We start from the raw sequence: 22,727 nt of genomic DNA, 5'->3' as shown, positions 1-22,727 counted from the left end.
TTTTACATATTTCATGGTACGATAACTTTTGGGTATGTAATAAAATTGCTAAGTGTTGGTTTTGCTGGAAAGAGTGCTTCAAAATCTTATCTTTTGACTTTCAAGAAAGTGAAATTCTATAAATTTATTATTTTAAAATGATTGATTATTCTTGAGCCTCTTACTTTAATTTTGTATTATTTATAATAAAAAGTTAACACTGTTTTGGTATTCAAAAGAATATCTATAGTATATTGTATGTATAAGTAATATAATAAGTATAGTATTATATCTTAATCTTAATATATATATAAATTATTACTAAATATATTTATATTTACTAAATAAATTATAAATTATAATTAAACTATGGTATCTTTCAAGTTGAATGAAACTGCACACAGTGTGCAAAATTTTATTAAAATCGGTTCAGTAATTTAGGAGTCCATTGCAAATAAACAACGTGACACGTAATTTATATATATTATGATATAGAGTATAATAATAAATAAATAATATAATAATATAAAATATAATAATAATATTACAATACTATATTAATTATTATTGAAATAATAAGTAATAAAATAAAAATATTAAAAAATGACAGATATATATATGCCATTAATTAAAAAAATTGTCTCTTTTGTAAAATATTTTCCAATGTTGAATTTGTTTTTTCAATCAATTAGAAAAAAAATATGAAAAGTTACAATTTGTTTTTTATTTGTAAGAAATGACAGATGTTTGAAATAAAAAAAAACCCCATGAATGTTTTCAGACTAAATATTTCAGTTTAATATAGTAGTAATTCATATTTTTCTAGTAAGAACGTTTTGTAAATTTCTTTAAATGACGTTTAGTGAAATCATAAATTATCTCGTTTGGAATATATTCAAATTGCGAACTCGCGAATTGTAAATCATTGATTATTGATTTAAATTTAAACTATCCAACGATATGTCATGGATTATTCATGACACGCGATTCGGTTAGGCGGAATACAACATCCGTGACTAAGCAACGATCATAAATGCTTCCTATTTGCTTCACTCGGTTCGCACATGTCCTGTCCTAGATCTTGCTACACTTTTCTAAGCCTTCCTAGAAAACGGAACCAACCCAAATCAAAAACAAAACTCTTATACATTAATAATTCTATCGTATGTCTATTTGATTTTATTTTTATCATTTGAGTTATGATTATTTTTAATTGAAGTGTTTTAGAGTATGAGATAAAATAATTTATTATCAGTTTTATAATTAAAATATTTAGTATTTGTTTTTAATAGAATTTTGCATTTGACAAATTTCAAAATAAAAACAATAATTCAATTATTATTTTATTATTTAATTTATTATATTATATTTGTATATTTTTCATTAAAGTGTTAAGTGAAAGATAAAATAATTTATTAGTTGTTTATTATTAGTTTTATTATTAAAATATTTGGTATTTGTTTTTAATAGAATTTTCCATGTGACAAATCTCAAAAAAAAAACAATAATTATATATTATTATTTTATTATTTAATTTATTATATTATATTTGTATATTTTTAATTAAAGTATTAATTAAGAGATAAAATAATTTATTATTAGTTTTATTATAAAAATATTTGGTATTTGTTTCTAACATAATTTGCATGTGACAAATCTAAAAAAAAAACCATATTTACATTATTATTTTATTACATTATATATTATTACATATATCTATTATTATTATTATTATATTATTATATTATTATATTATTATATTACATTTATATATTGAGAAACATATATAATATAATAATACATAATAATAATAATACATGCTAGTAAAGTTGCATCAAATGCATGTATGCATTTAAAGGGTTATAAGTACACGTGTTTCTTTAGTTATCTTTAGAAAAAAAAACAAATAAAAAAATCATACTGATTATTTCGCAAGTAATGATTCATTGTTCATTGCATTAATACCAAAGTAATGAGTGTAACAATGATTTTATCTAAAACATTAATATACATGTATTGCGTACGTATAAATGTTTCTCGGTCATTTAAATCGATAAATTCTCGAATCGATATTCAAGTCACGTTATACAATCAGACATTTCACTTCGTCCCTTTGCAATATCATAGCTATCGTAAAACTTCCTTTCAATATAAATTATATAAGAAGACCATCGTGGTTGACCATTTGGGTAAAACATATATGTGGTGTATCCCATTAATCGTATTTGATTGCATCACAAGGATGTTCAAATCTGCATGACGATAGACATACATACATTTTACTATTTTTATTAATTTATTATTATTATTTAAATAATTATAAAATAATAGAACATATAATAATTATTATATATATGTATATACACAGTCAGAACTAAAAATGTAAAATAAAGAAAATTATTTGGAAATATTTAATCATCACAAAGTTAAATGACAAATAAAGTATTTTACTATTTATAACAATTATTATTATTATTTAAATTGTTATAAAACAAAAGAACATATTACGTGTGCAATTTGGCTTCTGCCATTTTTCTATAAGCCATCTGTAGGAAAATAGTGGAAGTAAAGTTAACCTAATATAATTACAATTGTATATATTATATATAGTTAAAACTAAAAATATGAAATAAAGAAAATTATTTAAAAATACCTAATCATCACAAAGGTAGATCCTTTTATATAAAATAATAATAATTATTATTTAAATTGTTATAAAACAAAAGAACATATTACGTGTGCAACTTGGCTTTTGCCATTTTTCTATAAGCCATCTGTAGGAAAATAATGGAAACAAAGTTAACCTAATATAATAATAATAGATCAGAACTATAAATATTAAATAAATACTAAATAAATAAAATAAAATCTGGAATCAAAGTTACAAAGAAAATTATTTGAAAATACACCTAACCACAAAGTTAGAATGCAAATGAAGTATTCTTCAATTTATTAAACAAAAATCTACAAATGTTAAATAAAGAAAAATTATGAAAAAATATTGAATCATTACAAAGTTAGATTGCAAATGAAGTATCTTTTTCTGACACGTGGAAAATTAAAACGTCTTGTCTTTGCACCGTTATCGATGCATACGTCTAACAACTCTACGTGAAAACGAACTCAAACTCAAACACGATCTTTGTGTTTAACTCTTAGGTTATGCTTGTTGTTGTTGTTGTGTTGAACTGTATTTCTATCAAACAACACAACGCTCATTTGCTTTGCTAATTTGTCCATCAAGATAATCGACGAAGTCGGGAAGCTGAAAGTAAAAGCGTGGCGAAGTGCACACACCGTTGTGCAAGAAGATAAATAGCAAAACGAATTTACGCTACGTGACTATTACTATTTACTAGAAAATATCTATCTATTTAAATCATCGTATATATCCTTAAAGATATTTAATATTCTATCCTATTTAATTTGTTGATTATTATTATTATTATTATTAGTATTAGTATTAGAATATTAATGGGTGAATAATCTCATCTTGTTTCTTGTTTCTTTTCTTACAGCAAGAACCCAGACCGGATTTAGATGTTAGCAATGGAAGTAGCAATGGTGGTAGGCCTAGATTTGTTCCAGTTACCGCATTGGAGGATGTACAAGCAGTACGTTGTGCCGAATTTCACCCCCATGGTAAATTATATGCCGTGGGATCTAACTCAAAAACCGTACGAATATGCGCTTATCCTAAACTCCATGATGTCAGGTGAGAAATCCTAATTATTTATTTATTTTTCAACTCTTAATAATAAATACTTAAATAATTTAATTATTTTTAATTTATAAAATATAAAATATTAATTATTTAAGTATTTTTAAATTTTAAAATAATTATTTTATTAAATGTAAATAAAAATAATTAATTTAAAATTTACTAATACTTAAATAAGTATTTAGTATTTAGTATTTATAATTTAATTAATAATAAATTATTAATAAATAAATAAATAATAATTAAATAATAAATACTGAATACTTACTTTTAATGTTGTGTATCCAATCGATTCAAATTCCAATTGAAATTTTTTTATTTTTTTATTTAAAACAAGAAAAATCAACTTTACGTATAGAAGAATGTCGTTCTTCTTGATCCGATATTAACACTTTTTTGTATTTTTTAAATTTTTTTTATATTTCGACGAACTTTTATCGAATTAAACCAGCAAGGAAACTTGATTCGCACGAATAAATGCAAATACATTTCGATATGTCACGGAGACCGGTTTGAATTATCGATTAAAAAATACACACGAAATATATCGATTAAAAAAATATAAAAAAGACAAAAATCAAACGTTGACGAGTTTAATCGTGCGTCAAAAATCACTGATATAATTTTTCTAACCATCCTTATAAATATTGTATTTATCAATTAATTATTTAAAAGATTATTATAAATGAAAATTAGTCCGGAAGTTGTTCTTTTTTTATTTTTTTTTTTTTTTGAATTAAAAGAATTCGAATAATTTTGTTAATTTTTTATTTTAAACACATCGTATTTTTTTTTTTCATTATTCATTACTATATGCAAGTATTATTATTCTCTGATATAAGGGGAAGAGGTGGGGGAATGATTAAGCTCGTGTAGAAAGCGTAAACTTTTATATATATACAGTTTATGGTTTATACGTGAATAGAAGACGGTACAACTCAACACAACACAACTCAACACAACACAACACAACACAAACTGAGCTATGTGCAAGCTGTTTCGCGCCGGACGAGCGAGAAATCGTAAATTACAAAGTGTGACTTAATCGAATCGCGGAAATAAAAGTTGGACGAACGATATCTCCTTCGACATGCGAAACAGAAAAAAAAAATACAGGATTTCCTTGAGAAAATTTATATTGATTTTTCAACTAACCTGTCATTTAACGATATAATAGGAAGTCGCAATTGTTTAAACACTCTTTACGAGATTATAAACATTACTAGGATGCTTTGGGCCACGCGTTGCAATGGTTTTGTTACAAAATGCTAATTCAATTCAATTCTAAACTATTTAGTAAATTATAACAACACACAAAATAATATTACAATTACAATGGAATAAATGAAATAATTTTACACGAAAAAAATAGAAAAATTAAGGTTAGTTACGCCATATGTGAATAATTGAATTGTAACACATCGCCACCTATTGAAATTTTAGAGTATCTAAAGACCTAGATAACCTCTAATTAATATTAATATACATTATAATATAATAATTATTATATATTAATAATTAAATCTTTAAATTAATGATAAAAAATAAATATAATGCACTAAGTTGACACAAAAATCACACAAACTTCATTAAAACCAGTTTAGTACTTTCGATCTTCATTGCAAACCAACCACGTGACACTGAATTTCTAAATACAAAAATATATTAATTGTCATTTTATTAAGTATTTAAAAAAAAAATAATTCATTTGATTGATCTTGAACATTTGAAAATATTTCTCTGAATACTTTCCTTACGAAGAAGAATAAGATCAGTCGTGTTGAATATTTGTTTGAAGATTAAAATTAGCAGTGTGAAAGTAGTTTGAAAAGGGGGTATAAAATTACCTTAAGTTAGTTCTTACTTTTCTTCTTTCCCTTTTTTTTTCCACTTTTGATCGTTAACGACGACATCAAAACATTATTTGATCCCACGCTCGAATTACGTACTCACATGCACACACACATATGTATGTATGTGTACATACAAGTTGAGTACGTTTCGTTTTAAAATGAGGGCTGGGAAAGAAGACGAATGCGTTGATGAAAGAAAGTGATGATATGGATTATACACTTCTGAGAACTCAACAGGATTTTCTTTCTCGCGAGATTTTTTTTTTTGCTAAATTAATATACCTAGTGAAATGAATTCTATCAACGTTAAATGAATTATGATTGATTATACCTAACATTTAATAATAAAACGATAATTGATTTTCATTTCATTTTTTTTTTTTTTTTAGAGAGGATCATCAAACTTATCAACCAACTGTTTTATCAAAAAGAACGAAACACCATAAGGGTTCGATATATTGTCTCGCTTGGACACCTGATGGTCAACTTATGGCAACCGGAAGTAACGATAAAACTGTCAAACTTATGCGTTTCAATGCTGAAACCTCAAGTCTCGAAGGTAAACATTGTTTCAATATTTGTTTTTCTTTAATTTTATAAAACCCTAATTCAACTTTAATGAATAAAATTTGTTAATTGTATAGGTCAAGAGGTAGAATTGACGATGCACGATGCTACGGTTCGTGATTTATGCTTTTTGGAGGATACATCGAATAAATCAAGTTTGTTGATAAGCGGTGGTGCTGGTGATTGTAAAATCTACGTAACCGATTGCACAACAGGTACACCTTTCCAAGCACTCAGTGGTCACAGTGGACACATTTTAACCCTTTACAATTGGGGAGGTGCCATGTTTGTCAGTGGATCACAAGATAAAACTGTTAGGTTCTGGGATCTTAGAACACGTGGTTGTGTTAATATGGTTACACCTGCAACGGTACCTGGTAGCAGGGTAAGTTCATTTTATAATCATTGTCTGTAGGTTAATCAAGTTTATTTCTTTTCATCGATAAAATAAATTTCATATTTCACATCACCCCCTACCCCTCAGAGTATTATTTAACTGAAAATTGCACATGTGTGTGTGTGTTTAAGTGATATATTAGGTTTGCAACTATGTGATTGAAGGTTTCGTCGATAGATGGCTTTTTTAAATCAGCAATGACTTAGTTGTTAACCTAAAATATTGAAATATTTCACAAATTTCATGAAATTTCAATTCAATGATCATTAAGCATGCTTTTGATTTCATTTAAATTGAATTCTTTTTAGTTTTACGTCCGATAAAATATTCGATCTAAGTTATTTTTTTTTCAATTGCACATCAGCACATCATCTCATAACAATTCCTTTAACACATACATTATATTACTCATACACGTACACATGTATACAGATAGGATCGAATAATTATCGGACGTTTTTTTCAAATTAATATTAAAAGTAATCGGGTATTATTTGTCTGAGTAGTATTTAATGTCGTTTCAGGTTGGCAGTCCAGTTGCTGCATTATGCGTTGATCCTTCAGGACGCTTATTAGTATCAGGACATGAGGATAGTAGTTGCGTACTTTTTGATATTCGTGGTGGTAGAACCGTTCAATGTTTCAAACCTCATGCAGCGGATATACGAAGTATACGTTTTTCACCTTCCGCTTATTATCTACTCACAGGTGGATACGATAATAAGTTGGTACTTACTGATTTGCAAGGTACGTGCTGCATCGAGAACGTTGAACAACAAAAAATTTTTTTTTTTTTTTTTTTTATCTCAATGCAAGTGTTTTTTACCTTTTTTTTCCGGTACACCTGTTTAACAAACCGGTTAATGGAAAAAATTCTTAGAACTCAGTACATTTCTAACTAATTCTAATGTGTGCATAATTTTTTCTTGGGGGGTTCTTTTTTTAACACCTATTTGCAAAAGAAATGAGTGAAAGTATATTCACGTTTTAGTTATGTTAAGAATTTTTTGTTATAAATAAATAATATCAAACTAATTATTTAATTTATTTGATTATCAGAAACTTTCAGTTGAAATGTTTGATAAAAACAAAATACTTGTTTACTATAAGTTTGATTTATTTAATAAAATCACACTTAATATTTTAATTTAAAATTATTTCATTAAAGTTACTAAATTATATTTAATAATTTAAGTTTTTATATTTAATATTATTTGCATTTAAAATTAATACAATTGTACATAATACTATGCTACAATAACTCAACTTTGTTTTGAAACTTTTACTTAATTAATTTAATTTAATATAATTATATTTAATAATTAATATATTTATAAAGTATAATTATATTTAATAATTATATTTTAATAATCATACTTTCTTACATTATTTGCATTTAAAATTGACAAAATTGTTCATAATATTATGCTACAATAACTCAATTTTGTTTTGAAACTTTAACCAAGTACTCATATATGCGTTTGGATAACTCAAATTAAAGATAATTAAAGATAATTTAAAAAAAAAAAACCTTAAAATTTTGTATTTCAGGTGATTTAACAATGCCACTTCCAAGTGTGGTGGTAGCTCAACACCAGGACAAAGTAATATCAGGACGTTGGCATCCAACGGAATTCTCATTTCTCAGCACGTCGGCTGATAAAACTGCAACATTGTGGGCCTTACCACCCATATAGAAGGAAAACAAAAAATCTTGTATTTTTTCTCATACGTTATTATTACTATTAATATTATTATTATTAATATTATTTATTTATCCATTTTGTAATGATCATTCATTGCAATTATCGAATGATCGTTTGTTCTACGTTCAAGTAATTTTTATTTCATTCAAGTATTATTCATTTCATTAATTTTTAAATTAAAGACGAAACAAATGATCGTGTGGAATAAGTAAAAATATTAAAAAAAAAAAAAAAAAAAGAAAAAAAAAGACAAGACACCGTAAAACAAACGATTTGTATTCGATAATAAAACAAAGGACTAACACAACAGGTCCCCATAAGTTTATTTCATGCTTCGTTTTTGACCAATTAAAAATGTGCACGCACACATTAGAATTATTATTATTAACAGGAAAAAAAATGGAAAAAAAAAGAAAATACGGATTGATCATAATATCGTTTACTGTATTGCGCTTTTGAGTATCTCGTTTATTGAAAAGAAACACGAACAAAAATAATTAAAAAAAAAAAATGTCAAGCGAAGTGTAGAGGTTAAGTTAAGAAAAAAATTACGGAAATTCGAAGTTTGAAGTTTGATTAAGTAAGTTTAAAAAAAAAAAAAAAAGAAAGGAATCGTTAAACTGCGATTGGGAATTTTATAAGACTGCGAAAAGGAGAATAATTAAATTCTCGTTGTCTGTGTATTACTTGACGAGAATGTGTTTTTTTTTTTTTTATATATATATATATAAATAATACGTTTTCAATAAAAAAAGAAAATGTGAAATAAGAAAGAGAGAAAGAAAGAATGAAAAAGTTAAGATGGATCATCGAAAAGTCAAACGAATTTGACAAAACTTTATGTTTGTTATGCGAAATTATTCTGATTGAATCTATCTATCTCTCTTTTTTTTTTATACATATATATATATGATTACAATTGTATTACGTTAGTAATGTAAATACGTTAACGACGTAAAAATAATTTTCAATTATGGGATCATCAAAGGATTAGACGAAATGATACGTGCTTTTTGTTTTTTGTACAGTCTACGTTATTTTAAGGTTATGTTTTTTATTTTTTTTGATTTTATTTTATTTTCCAATGCTCTCTTAATTTACTTTTAGTTTTCTTTTTTCGGTCATCGTTTTGTTTCTATTTTTTTTTTTTTTATTATTAATTTACATTCGTTATCATTCATGATTTTATTATTATTATTATTTTGTTTTTTTTTTTTTAATTTACGAACAAGTAATATAATAATAATAATACGCGCAAACATTTTTCTCGTGTAATTTAATTTTTAGTTAAATAATTGTAGTTAATTTTCCTTGCTTTTTTTTGTTTTTTTTTTTTCGTGTCAATCAGTTATAAACAAATCAATGTTTTTTAATTTGTGTGTAATATTGCTTTTCCTTTTTTTTTTTTTTTTTTTTAATAATAAATAAAATACTATCATTAAATTCGCACACGGATAACAAAAAAAAACTATGCTCATGTATGTTTATTATTATCGATTTACGAATCACGCCAAATATACAAATATATTTAATGCGTACGTAACCGTATAAGTATATTTATTCGTATTAAAGAAAAGAAAAAAAAAAAAAAGAAAAAAGTAAGAAAAAGAAAAAAAAAGACAAAAAAAAGGAAGACAGAGAAGAACTAATTAAGAGAAAAAAAAAATAAATAAAAAACACACACAAACAATTATAAAAGCTCGTAGTAGTGTCATCGTTTATTTTATCGCACTCCGCTAAACGAGATACAACAAAATGAAAAAAAAAAAAAGATTAAAATCAATGTTTTGTTTTTTTTTTGTTTTTTTGAGAACACAATAGTAATACGAATAAAATAGAAAAATGTTCACAACATCGATGAGTTTAGAAATTTAAGTTTGCTTTTCGCAATCACCAAAGTTCTTTGAAAGTAAAGTAATTGTTTAAACAAAACAAAAAAATCAGAAAGTAGTAGATGAAGATGAAGATGAAAAATGAAAGAAAATATGTTAAATTTCATTTGTTCGTCTATTTTATATTTTTTACACGAAGCGTTTTTCATTTCTTTTTTTTTTTTGAATATCAGCATTGAATGACAACAATAATTTGTGTTAACACTGTAAATACATAATTATCATAAATCTGATTTTTGTTAATCGATACTGTCAACAACAACAACAACAACAACAAAAATACTATTGATTGATTCTTCCATATAAAATCAATATTTACAAAATGGAATCATTTTTTTTTGGGTTACATACAAACAAATATATATATATATTTATTTTTTTATTCATCAACGAGGAAAAAATCAATCGAAATAAATGCGAGAATACATGCGTGGTGCAATAAATAATAAAAATAATTCAATGTATTTCCAAACGAAAAGTAAAGAAGAAGAAAAAAACAACCGAACAAACAAACAAACAAACAAACAATAACCAAAAAAAAATGAGTGTATTTAAGATCGATAAAGATGGCGTTTCAAATTAGAAAAATAACCCCCCCCTCCCCAGAAAAAAAAAAACAAAAAGAAGAAAAAGAACCTTCGTCTAACATATAATACAATTTTATCATCAAACATTGCAAGATGTCTTAAAAAAAAACAAAAAATAAATTTGCGCTATTATGCATTGTTATTAACACATAATATAGATATATACACACATATATATATATACATACATATATAAATTTAAAAAAATAATTGCAGACGAGTGTTCTTTGAAAGAATTTTTGAGATTTCATCCTCACTTCACATCTTATAATAATTGCTTGACCTCAATCAGTATCATAATCGATTTTTACATCACAAAAAATATCTTCTTTAAACAATTCTCGTACGAGGGAGGCTCAAGGCAAAATAAGAAGAAACTAAACTCGCATAACTTGATTGATATATACATATATGATAATAAATTATCAATGCTAAACGTGATGTTTAAAAGAAAAAGAAAAAGAAAAAGAAAAAACAAGATTAAAAATCAATTATGCGAGAAGATAATCGTCATTTACGCGTAGCAATTTGTCGTGCCTTCTATCGTTAAATGCTTTTCAAAGAATCACACATACACACACAACACACACACACATTATTTTTGTAATCTTTCTTGTCCCATTAGCTAATCCCATTTTTATCACATTAGAAGAAAAAAATCACATGAACAATCTCACAATCATCAATATATGATATGATAATAATATTAACCTATCATCGAGTTATATTTTAAAATATCATAGTAATTTTCTCTCTTATCATACAAATCGACGTTTAGATTAAACATTATTATAATCCACCTTACTATTACTATCGTGTTTTCTAATAAAAAAAAATAAAAAATATATAATATCATCGCATTCGTATAAGATGAAAGAAAAGAAAGATAAAGATAAGAAGAAAGGAAGAATCTTATTAATATCGTATCGATTATTATCTCTCAGATTAATATATAAATATAAATATAAATATATATATATATACATAATTAGCATAATTTATAACTTCGTACTTTTCCTGTAGATACTATAACTATAATAATGTCATACGTTTAAAATGAAAATAATAAAAATTGCATTATTAAATAATCTATCATCATACTCATCATCATCATCATCATCATCATAATATCTCGTATAATGATCGCGACGATTAGGCTAACACTAAGAAAGGGAAAAAGGGAAACATGATTACTTTCAAGATGGAAGAAACAAAATGTAAGTATAATAACCCCCATAACACCCCCCTACCTCCCTCCCTCTCTCCCTCTTTCCTTGATCCAATTTTTTGTTTCCTTTTTTTTTTTTTTTTTTTTTTTTTTAATACTTAGTTTTAGAAAAATAACCCAGTTATTATATAATCTTCCACCCACGTGAATAGAAAAAGAAGAAGGAAGATTGTGGTTATAGTTATTTTGTTAAAAGGATGAAATTCTATGAAATAATAAAAAAAAAAAAGAAGGATAAACGAAAGAGGCTCATTAAGATCGTCGTTCTACTTTTGAAAGAAGAAAATTAATGAAAATGAAGATACAGGCGCCTGCTATGATTTTTTTTCTTTTTTTTTTTATCCTCTCCTTTTTATGACCCTCATTTGGAGAAGACCAATTTTCAAAGCAACGAGGTAGAAAAAGGGTTCGCATAGGTCAAGCTCTTCTTTTCTTTTAATAGATAATAAACGATTCGAATTACTGAGTTCTGAGATATTGGAAATAGAATAACTATAATATTGGTGTGATGTGTCCCTAATCGTGTTCTTCATTTTTAGTTTTTTTTTTGGTTTCTAATTAATTCAGTAAAAATTGGATTGAAAATCTTCTGTAAGGTTTTTTTTTTATTAGTTTGTAATAAGTTTTTTCTTAAATATTAAATTTTATAAATAAAATTAAAAAATACAATTTATACAAAATAAAGAAATCATTTATATGTATATGCAATAGCAAATTGTACTATTTCTAATATCTCAAACAATAATCCTTTCATTGTTTTATTTATAGAAACTTACAAACTTATAACCTTTCTCAATTTTTATTTTTTAAATTATATTAATTCTATTTCTCTATTTTTTTTAATATTTAAAGAAAGTCTATAATATTATTACCAAATAATAATAATAATAAAATAAAGAAACCTAGAGACCTATCTTCTTCCAAAGAAGATAACCCTATTTTACATATAGTAACTTAACAAATTTGTCTGCTTCCTAAACTTTGTAAGATTTTTATTTTTCAAATTATATTAATTCCTTATTCTATTTTTTAATATTTAAAGAAAGCCTATATTGTTATTAACAAATAATAATATTAAAATAAAGAAACCTAGAGACCTACCTTCTTCCAAAGAAGATAAACCTTGTTTTAGTTATAGTAACTTACAAAACTTGTTAACTAACCCAATTGTGAGATTTTTATTTTTTAAATTATATTAATTCTATTTCTCTATTTTTTTAATATTTAAAGAAAGTCTATAATATTATTAACAAATAATAATAATAATAATAATAATAATAAAATAAAGAAACCTAGAAACCTACCTTCTTCTAAAGAAGATAGCCCTGTTTTAGTTATAGTAACTTAACAAATTTGTTTGCTTTCTAAACTCTGTAAGATTTTTATTTTTTAAATTATATTATTTCCTTATCCTATTTTTTAATATTTAAAGAAAGTTTATAGTATTATTAACAAATAATAATAATAATAAAATAAAGAAACCTTGCATTTCTTACAAACAAGGCACAAATCTCTAAAGAAACATATTTCTAACTAAGTATTGCATAAATATTAGAAAACAAGATTTTAATATTAACAAATAACAACAATAATAATAATAAATAAAAGCCCCCATTTCTTATTAACAAGAAAAAAATCTTAGAAACATATTTCGAAATAAGTATAATATAAATATTACAAAAGAGTTATAATATAACATTGAGGATGATAAAGTTCCCTTTTTTGACGCCCTTAGGGACACGTTTTTGGGTCTTTGGACCCACCCACGAAATTCTTTAGTAACTGACGTGAAGCCATCTGTCGAATTCGACGAATTCTTTGTCCGCTCATCCCTCTTTTCGTACTCTTTCTTTCGTCTTCACCTTTCTTTGGTAGAAAACTTTTCGAAGTATTCACCCCGGGCCAAACTATGAGCCCTAATTACATTGGAGTCCACTTGACGATCATCGAAAGAGTTCACTCCAGGCTAAGATACCTTAGTCTTCTTCTTCTTCTTCTTCTTCATCATATTTATACTGAACGAACGAGTTAACTGTTTTGCCTCCAGTTCGAATTCTCTCTTATCTTTAACCTGGAATGTCCCTGAAGGTACTTACAAATGTTCAGTTCCATTTTTCTCTCTCTCTCTCTCTCTCTCTGTCATTCTTAGAAATCTGTCAATAAATATCATATATATATATATTTTGGATTATAAATGTTATTTTAAAATCATAGAACTAGTGAAATAATTAGAAATGAAATGAATCAAATTGTTTGATGGTTAAATAATTCAATTATTTAAAATAAAATTAAATTTAATGCTTATATTCAATTAAAGTTTAATTATTTAATCATCTATTACACCCCCCTGATTAGATTATCGTATAAATATGAATAAACAAACATAACTGTGACTGTATATTTATACAATCATAATAATAATCAAGAAAATGTTAACTTCCTAGAAAAAAAAGGTTTACAGTTTAATGCTACCAATTTTTTTTTTTGACCCTAACCAAATTAAAATTGAATTTTGGACTATGAATTTTAGTTCTAAGTTGTTAAAGTTATCTAAGGGCTAAGATGTGGGAGTTTGTGTAGGGGTTTTAGGAAGAATAAAAGAAAAGATTCGAGAGAACACGATTGAGAAAGAAAAATATAAAAGATGAAAAAAGAATAGGGGTGTGGGGTTAGGGATAGGGGTAGGAGGAAGAGTTTTGGAGGGACTCACTATGCATTAGGCTAATCACATCGTTAAATAATTCATCACGCACGAGGCATTCAAATTAATAACGTATTACGAGAATCGGACTTCAATCGAGAACTCGAACTCACGAATTGCTATTGTATACTCTATCATTTCATACAGTGGTTCTCATATTAACGTTGAAAAATTTTCTTTTACATATATATTATGTGTCAATAATTATAAATATAATTTAAAGTTATCTACACTCATCTAAAGTCATGTAAAGTCTTATATATCTCTTCTGTTTCGAGATATTTTATGAATTAACATTTGGACACATTATATATGGATTTTATTATAATATTGAAATATCAAATAAATAATATAAAATAATATTGTGTGTGTGTGTGTGTGAAGTAATTAAATAATAAACGCTATAAGTTTATAATATAATATTCAATTTGAGGTTACAATTTTCATTTTGAGGTTAAACCAAGAAACTTCAAGTGGGCCTCGATAGTTAAATTTGATAAACTTAATTTCATATCAATCTCAGGGGTTGTTATTTGCTGGTTTGCATCAACTAATGTCTTTATTCTATCAGGAAAAAATTAAATTACTTTTCAAACTACCCATTGTTTATAAAATAATATTGAAATAATAAAATAAACACTGTAGGATTGATTTTTGACAATATTGCTAAAATTTACATTGAATTTATTTATTATTAAAATAATATTACCTGTAACGTGAAATAACACTGATAAACTCACTTGAATTTTGTTTGCTAAATTTTAAATTAGACCACTTTCATATTTAAGGAGTGGGGGAAGCACATACTATATCTATTTTTTTTTTAGAATTTATTTAATTTAAAATAATGTTGGATGTGAAATAATTGATAAACTAATTATATTGTTTTTATAAATTTTGATTTAAACTTAATTTATAATTATGAGCATACATTATATTTGTGTTTCTAACCTATTATCTATTTTTTATCTCAATATTTTTAAAATAAACTTTAATATAATCGTTTCGTGTATCATTGTATTCATGGTGAATAATTGTTTAAAAAATAATAATAAAATAAATATTATTCGATAATTAATTTATTATAGTAAATGCCGTACAGTTGAACCACTGACTCAGTTGAAATTGCATTCATTCAAATTAGAAAGAGATAAATAGAAGAAATGAAAAGATTTGTTCGAATGAGAAACGAAACGAAACGAAACGAAACGAAACGAAACGAAAGAAAAGGAAAGGAAGTGTAAGCACAAGGTTCTGAACAAAACCCCAGGGCAACTTAGTATAATCATTCTCGGAAGGGCAATTCTGTAGGGGCAGGCGCGCACCAACCTACGATGATAATAATAATTTAAATCGCTGCCACTTAGCATACGTGTAATTTGGCGCTTAAGATGATTTCGCGTCGCAGTTTGTGAAACGAAACGAAACGAACAAGAGAGAAAAAGAGAGAGAGAGAGAGAGAGACGTGTGACGTGTTCAAAAGGGCGGAGAAAAAGGATGATCCACCAACAGCAAAGGGCTGGCTTTCCCCTCTCCTCCCATCCCTCCCTACCCCCCACCCACTTTGAAGAAACACACCAGAATTTCTCATTTTTAAAGAAAACAAAAGTAAAATGAATTGTAGATTACCCCCACCATTTTTTTGGTTTTGTTTTGTTAACCTGGAGGCATAGTGCTCATGGTAAAGGACATAATCGTAGTCGTTTTTGATGGCCGAATAAAATCCCCATGATACGCGTTTTAACTTTTTTTTGCTTACTCTCATTTATTTCTGTCCGCAAAAGAATATTGTAAAAAAATGTCTTTTGTTCTTTTTTATTTTATTATTTTATATTAATTTGGTATTTAATGAAATATACATATTTTTTTTTCTATTTAATAATTTTTTTAAATAATTTTAATAAGGGTTTCTTTTTTTTAACAAATATCAAAAATAATTTAAATTATTTAAAATAATCTAATTTAACTAAAATTATTCTCTTAATTAAATTTTTCAACTTTTAAACTATCGTAAAAAATTGTTGGTAAGATTCACTTTTAAACTTTGACATTTAATAAATGTTTAAATTAAAAAATGTTCGACTTCGTTCGAAGAGTTAACACCTGGAGGTGTTTTAGTTGTAAAATGGGGTTTCAAGGAAAATCAAAACAGGTCCAACTATAATAATAATACGACTATACTAAGAATAGTCATTAGGACAAAATCATTATTCCGTTGTCGTTATATTTACATGGCAAAAAAGCAAAACTTTGCGTGACAAAAATATCAAAATGCCCAAGGCTACGAATAGCTAACGTACTATCTGCTAAAGCTTAGGGTAAGATGGGGTGGAGTTGGGTTGGGGGGAAGAAAGGTGGAGGGTCACAAAAAGTGATCTTTCCGTTTAAAAAATCTTTTTCGATATTATTATAGGTATTTTAAACAAAAATATTTGCATGAAAATTTGAGTAACATTTTACGGAGAATTGGGGAGTTAGGAATGGGGAGGACAGAAAGGGGGTGGTTACAGTTAAACGGTGATCAGTTTTTTGAGGAGACAGGTGTATAGGACACGCTTATTATATTTCATAGTCACAATTTAAGGTAATGATCCAAAACTAGAAAAGTTCTTTTTTTTTTTTTTTTTAACAAGAACAAATCATCCAACTTTTCAGGGTTTTAAAAATCAAATAAAAAATTATTGAAATTTATTATGATATATTATTTATCTTTCGTGATTGAGTAAAAAATATTACAATTGAAAAAAAAAAAAGAAAAATTCTGAACAAAGTATATTTTCACAATTGCAATTAATCATTTGAGATCACAGTCATTGAACCAACCACCCACCCACCCCAGTGATAGGAACGAGGGTGATTTCTACCTTCATTTTGCCATAACTCTTAGTAATAGCTAATATCTCACGTGAGTCGTACAAATGCGAATCGGTTACTAGTTACTACTTACACGAGGTAACGTGATTTATAGGTTAGGGTAACCGCGCAAGGTAGAGGAAGGTTAGAAAAAGAAGGTGAGAGAGTGTTATGCGAAAGAAGAAGAAGAAGAGTGGTAAAAACATGTGCATATATATATAATATATACTTTGTATTAGTGAACAGAAAGAAAGAGAAAGATATAGAAAAAAGGAATGAAAGAAAAGAAGAACATGAGTGCAAATCATTCGGATGGTTCTACGATGGCTGCCAATTAAGGAGCAGTTTTAATCGTTCTCGCCTAATTACCGGGCTATTACATTGTCTCTCGTGGTTAAATACGTCGGCCCAAATAGCCCCTTTTGCAAATAAAGAATTCAACAAGGAACGCCATCAAACTCACAGACACACACGTACACACATATATATATATATACATCTGTACAGTCGTTACATTCGTCAAATGAGCAACAACATTCATGAACACGTCGCGAGAATCATAGTTGCCAATTAAAATGATATTTACTTCGAACAAATTTACATTCCTCAGATTTCTTTATTTTTATATTTCATTTACTTTTTTCATTTTTATTCGTTCAATCAATCATTCTAACCTTATCAGTCACAATCATACGTCTTATAATACATTCTCGTTTAATTATTATGAACACCTTTTTCTTTATGACATTAGGATTAATTAAATGAAGAGGAAGTGGAGATGGGAGAGGGGGAAATTAAAAATGGCAACAAATTTTCATACAATTCGTATGATATTATTTTGTTAAAATAATTTTGCATGAAAGTATTCACGTTGTAATTCACGTGTCAGAACTTTACACGAAGTTTTTATTTTTTTTTCAAGATCCCCAAGGAGTCTCCCCAAGTCGCCCTTAATAACCACCCTCGCACTATTGCCTAAGGATCCAAACGACGCGACCTACAATCACGCACCATAGACAAGAGTTGAGTTGCAGAGGGACTCGATCATTATCACGGGCCAATAATAATCACCGAGACGTATTCCTTTAAAGTGCTGCTTCTTCTTCGCCCCTCCCCACCCCTCTCTCCACCCTTACCCATCCACACAACTTCGTTTGGAACATTTCGTTCTACTACCCTCTTTTTAGTTCTTTGTTGTCCTTCTTCTTTGCTCAGATCTTTTTCTTTCCAGTTCTTTCTTTTTCTCTTTTTTTTTCTGTCACACACACACATTCATATACATACAAATATATTTTTGGTTCTAACACGTTTACTACTACTACTATTACTTTTCTATAAGTCTGTTATTTCGTTGGCACGATGAACAATAATCAAAGACTTGAATGAATGAGAGTGTGAGAGAGAAAGGGATGAACAGCATCCTTCTAATTCAATGCAATTACAAACGAACGATTAAAGCGATTTTAATTGTACTACGCGTGGAATTATCCTCCAGGGGTAAGATCAGAACCTTTTTTTTTTATACAAATAAAAAAAATAAATACCCTAATTGTATATCTCTCTTTTTTTATCATACAGATCGCAGCAGCAGCACAAATATTATGCAAGTTTTGAACTTCACATCAAAAACATGACACGTTGATTTTAAATCTTAAATTATATGATGATTTTTTAATCAATTATCCGACAAATAATTAAATTAAATGTTTTGCAATAAAGATTGATTAAAATTTCAGATTACGTTTCGTTTCTGTTACAAAAATTACAATTTAAATAACCAATGGTCATTACTTTTTACGCCTTACTACGTGGCTTACCACGTAACTTACGACATGATTAAATTCATTTGTATAATGTATATAATCGTAATGATACAAAATCCCGGAACATTTTCATGACGAGTACACTCATTAAACTCAGTTAACTGATTAAAATTTATATCAACGTGATAATACTTCCACCAAAAAATAATTAATGAAGAATTTCATTTAACTTAGTTAGTTTTTTATAGGTAAGGGTAATTAGATTTACTGTGAATCTCGTAACATAAAAACTGCAGGGTAACCAAAGTGGAAGAGAAGAATTCAAGAGGAGTTTGTCAAAGTTAAACACTAGTATGGAATATCTTGATAGAGATAGGGGACAAAAAGAGAGAAAAGAGACTAACTCCGTCACTCACCATAACATAAATGAAGAGGGAAAGATTTGTTAAAAAAAAAACCATCACAACACGAAGAAGACTCACGTATCACCACAGGGATTCCTTTATTTCTCGAATACACGAATAAAAAAAGAACAATGAAAAGATATTAGTAATGATCTCCCATAGCAATCGTATTCGTTCGTAATCAGAATCACAGGGACGAATAAGAAATATTTTTTGTCGCCTTGACAACCAAGAGGGTCTCCAAAAATACATTTCAACGTTGGACACCATGCCGTTTTCTATTTCATATTTTTGTTTTGTTTGTTTCTTTTCTCTCGATTATTATCCCATTTTATGTTTCATTTTTTTCTAAGTTATCCGCACGTATAACATCACTGGAGAACTAGTAGTCGAAATAAGCAAAAAAAAAATACAAAAATCTTCTTTTTAATTAAAACTAACGATAATATGCGCGTGAGACGGCACCAGATTTAACCCCCGTGAACATACAGCTACCGTCAATTACTCTTATATGCCTTAAATAATATAAAAACAAAAATTCACGTAGAAAATATTTTCATTCTTTTTTCACATTAGCTATTCGGAAAAAACCTCACTACTTTTCGCAAAAAACAACACTACTTTTCGGAAAAAACCTTACTACTTTTCGGAAAAAACCTTACTACTTTTCGGAAAAACTTTACGTAATTTTCGGAAATAATATCCGTACTTATCCTTTTTAAAATACCTTACGGACTTATCGGAAAGACCCTACAGACTTATCAGAAAGACCCTACGGACATATCGGAAAGACCTTACGGACTTATCGGAAAGACCCTACGGACTTATCGGAAATACCCTACGGACTTATCGGAAAAAACCTCACTACTTTTCGGAAAAAACCTCACTACTTTTCGGAAATAACTTCACTACTTTTAGGAAATACTTGAGGTAATTTTAGGAAATACTATAAGTACTAATCTTTTTTGAAATACACTACGGACTAAGAAACCCCTTAAGGGGACCTTCTACTCTGCAATTTAAAAAAATTTATTTTTTTTTTTTATCATTTTTCGAATGTATATATATGTAGAAATATTGTGTTAAAATTTCAAAAAGATCCGATGTCTCTAACTACATTTTTGGTGCCTGAACGTAACTACCTCGGACCGCTTTCCTGAGCGTTCGGTGCGCACGGCCGACTCTTATCTTGTTCAATCCCTTTCTCTTTCAATGTTTATTCAAGCAGTTTTTTTTATTGTAATCTGTATAATCCTTCGTATTGTCAGGTATATTTTTCGGGGGATCAGACATAGAGAAATATATAACTGTTTGAAAATGATGATATATAGATTATTAAATTATGATGATGTTAATGGGATAATAATTTGAATAATACGTGGCCCATTGCTGGGAACACTAATCGGCCAATGATCAACTACCATTAATCGGCCGATGATCAACTACCATTAATCGGCCAATGATCAACTACCATTAATGGGCCGATAATAAATTTTATTAATGGGCCGATAATAAATTTTATTAATGGGCCGATAATAAATGCCGGTAATGGGCCGATAATAAATGCCGGTAATGGGCCGATAATAAATGCCGGTAATGGGCCAGTAATAAATGCCGGTAATGGGCCAGTAATAAATTTTATTAATGGGCCGATAATAAATGCCGGTAATGGGCCGATAATAAATGCCGGTAATGGGCCGATAATAAATGCCGGTAATGGGCCGATAATAAATGCCGGTAATGGGCCAGTAATAAATGCCGGTAATGGGCCGATAATAAATGCCGGTAATGGGCCAGTAATAAATGCCGGTAATGGGCCAGTAATAAATGCCGGTAATGGGCCGATAACAAATGCCGGTAATGGGCCAGTAATAAATGCCGGTAATGGGCCAGTAATAAATTTTATTAATGGGCCGATAATAAATTTTATTAATGGGCCGATAATAAATGCCGGTAATGGGCCGATAATAAATGCCGGTATTGGGCCGATAATAAATGCCGGTAATGGGCCAGTAATAAATGCCGGTAATGGGCCAGTAATAAATGCCGGTAATGGGCCGATAATAAATGCCGGTAATGGGCCAGTAATAAATGCCGGTAATGGGCCGATAATAAATGCCGGTAATGGGCCGATAACAAATGCCGGTAATGGGCCAGTAATAAATTTTATTAATGGGCCGATAATAAATTTTATTAATGGGCCGATAATAAATGCCGGTAATGGGCCGATAATAAATGCCGGTAATGGGCCGATAATAAATGCCGGTAATGGGCCAGTAATAAATGCCGGTAATGGGCCGATAATAAATGCCGGTAATGGGCCGATAATAAATGCCGGTAATGGGCCAGTAATAAATGCCGGTAATGGGCCAGTAATAAATGCCGGTAATGGGCCGATAACAAATGCCGGTAATGGGCCAGTAATAAATGCCGGTAATGGGCCAGTAATAAATTTTATTAATGGGCCGATAATAAATTTTATTAATGGGCCGATAATAAATGCCGGTAATGGGCCGATAATAAATGCCGGTAATGGGCCGATAATAAATGCCGGTAATGGGCCAGTAATAAATGCCGGTAATGGGCCGATAATAAATGCCGGTAATGGGCCAGTAATAAATGCCGGTAATGGGCCGATAATAAATGCCGGTAATGGGCCAGTAATAAATGCCGGTAATGGGCCGATAATAAATGCCGGTAATGGGCCAGTAATAAATGCCGGTAATGGGCCAGTAATAAATGCCGGTAATGGGCCGATAATAAATGCCGGTAATGGGCCGATAATAAATGCCGGTAATGGGCCGATAATAAATGCCGGTAATGGGCCGATGATCAACTATTATTAATCGGCCAATGATCAATTACCATTAATGGGCCGGGGTTATCATTTGGATATTGAGCCCTCTATGGGCTATTAGAAAACGTCAATGATCGGCCGTTAGTTGTCATCCTTTGCCCGGCGATTGGCCATCCAAGGGCCTGTTTTCAAACTTTGTATGGGGAATTATTAATATCACTCGACTTGAAAAAAAAAAAATAAATAAATAAAAGAATAACTCCACCCCAACTTTTCACC

The 22,727-nt window shown here is 28.2% G+C and overlaps 1 protein-coding gene across 3 annotated transcripts in view; it reads left to right on the top strand.

Moving 5' to 3' along the window:
* Positions 1 to 11,690, top strand: part of LOC107069320 (WD repeat-containing protein 47) — a 73,291-nt gene extending 61,601 nt beyond the window's left edge. For 2 of the 3 annotated variants that reach the window (XM_015326545.2, XM_015326543.2), the window contains exons 7-11: positions 3,498 to 3,694; positions 5,943 to 6,112; positions 6,198 to 6,505; positions 7,024 to 7,264; positions 8,069 to 11,690. In XM_015326545.2, coding sequence (XP_015182031.1) covers positions 3,498 to 3,694; positions 5,943 to 6,112; positions 6,198 to 6,505; positions 7,024 to 7,264; positions 8,069 to 8,214 — 1,062 coding nt within the window. In that variant the 3' untranslated portion in view covers positions 8,215 to 11,690. The remainder of the gene's footprint in view (positions 1 to 3,497; positions 3,695 to 5,942; positions 6,113 to 6,197; positions 6,506 to 7,023; positions 7,265 to 8,068) is intronic. The other variant, XM_015326544.2, reaches the window with a different exon arrangement.
* Positions 11,691 to 22,727: the final 11,037 nt, after the last annotated feature.

This window comes from Polistes dominula, unplaced genomic scaffold (assembly GCF_049000335.1).
Source record: "Polistes dominula isolate Pdom_NZ unplaced genomic scaffold, Pdom_raw_medaka contig_83, whole genome shotgun sequence".
NCBI lineage: Eukaryota > Metazoa > Arthropoda > Insecta > Hymenoptera > Vespidae > Polistes > Polistes dominula.
This window is presented reverse-complemented; position numbering and strand designations above follow the sequence as displayed.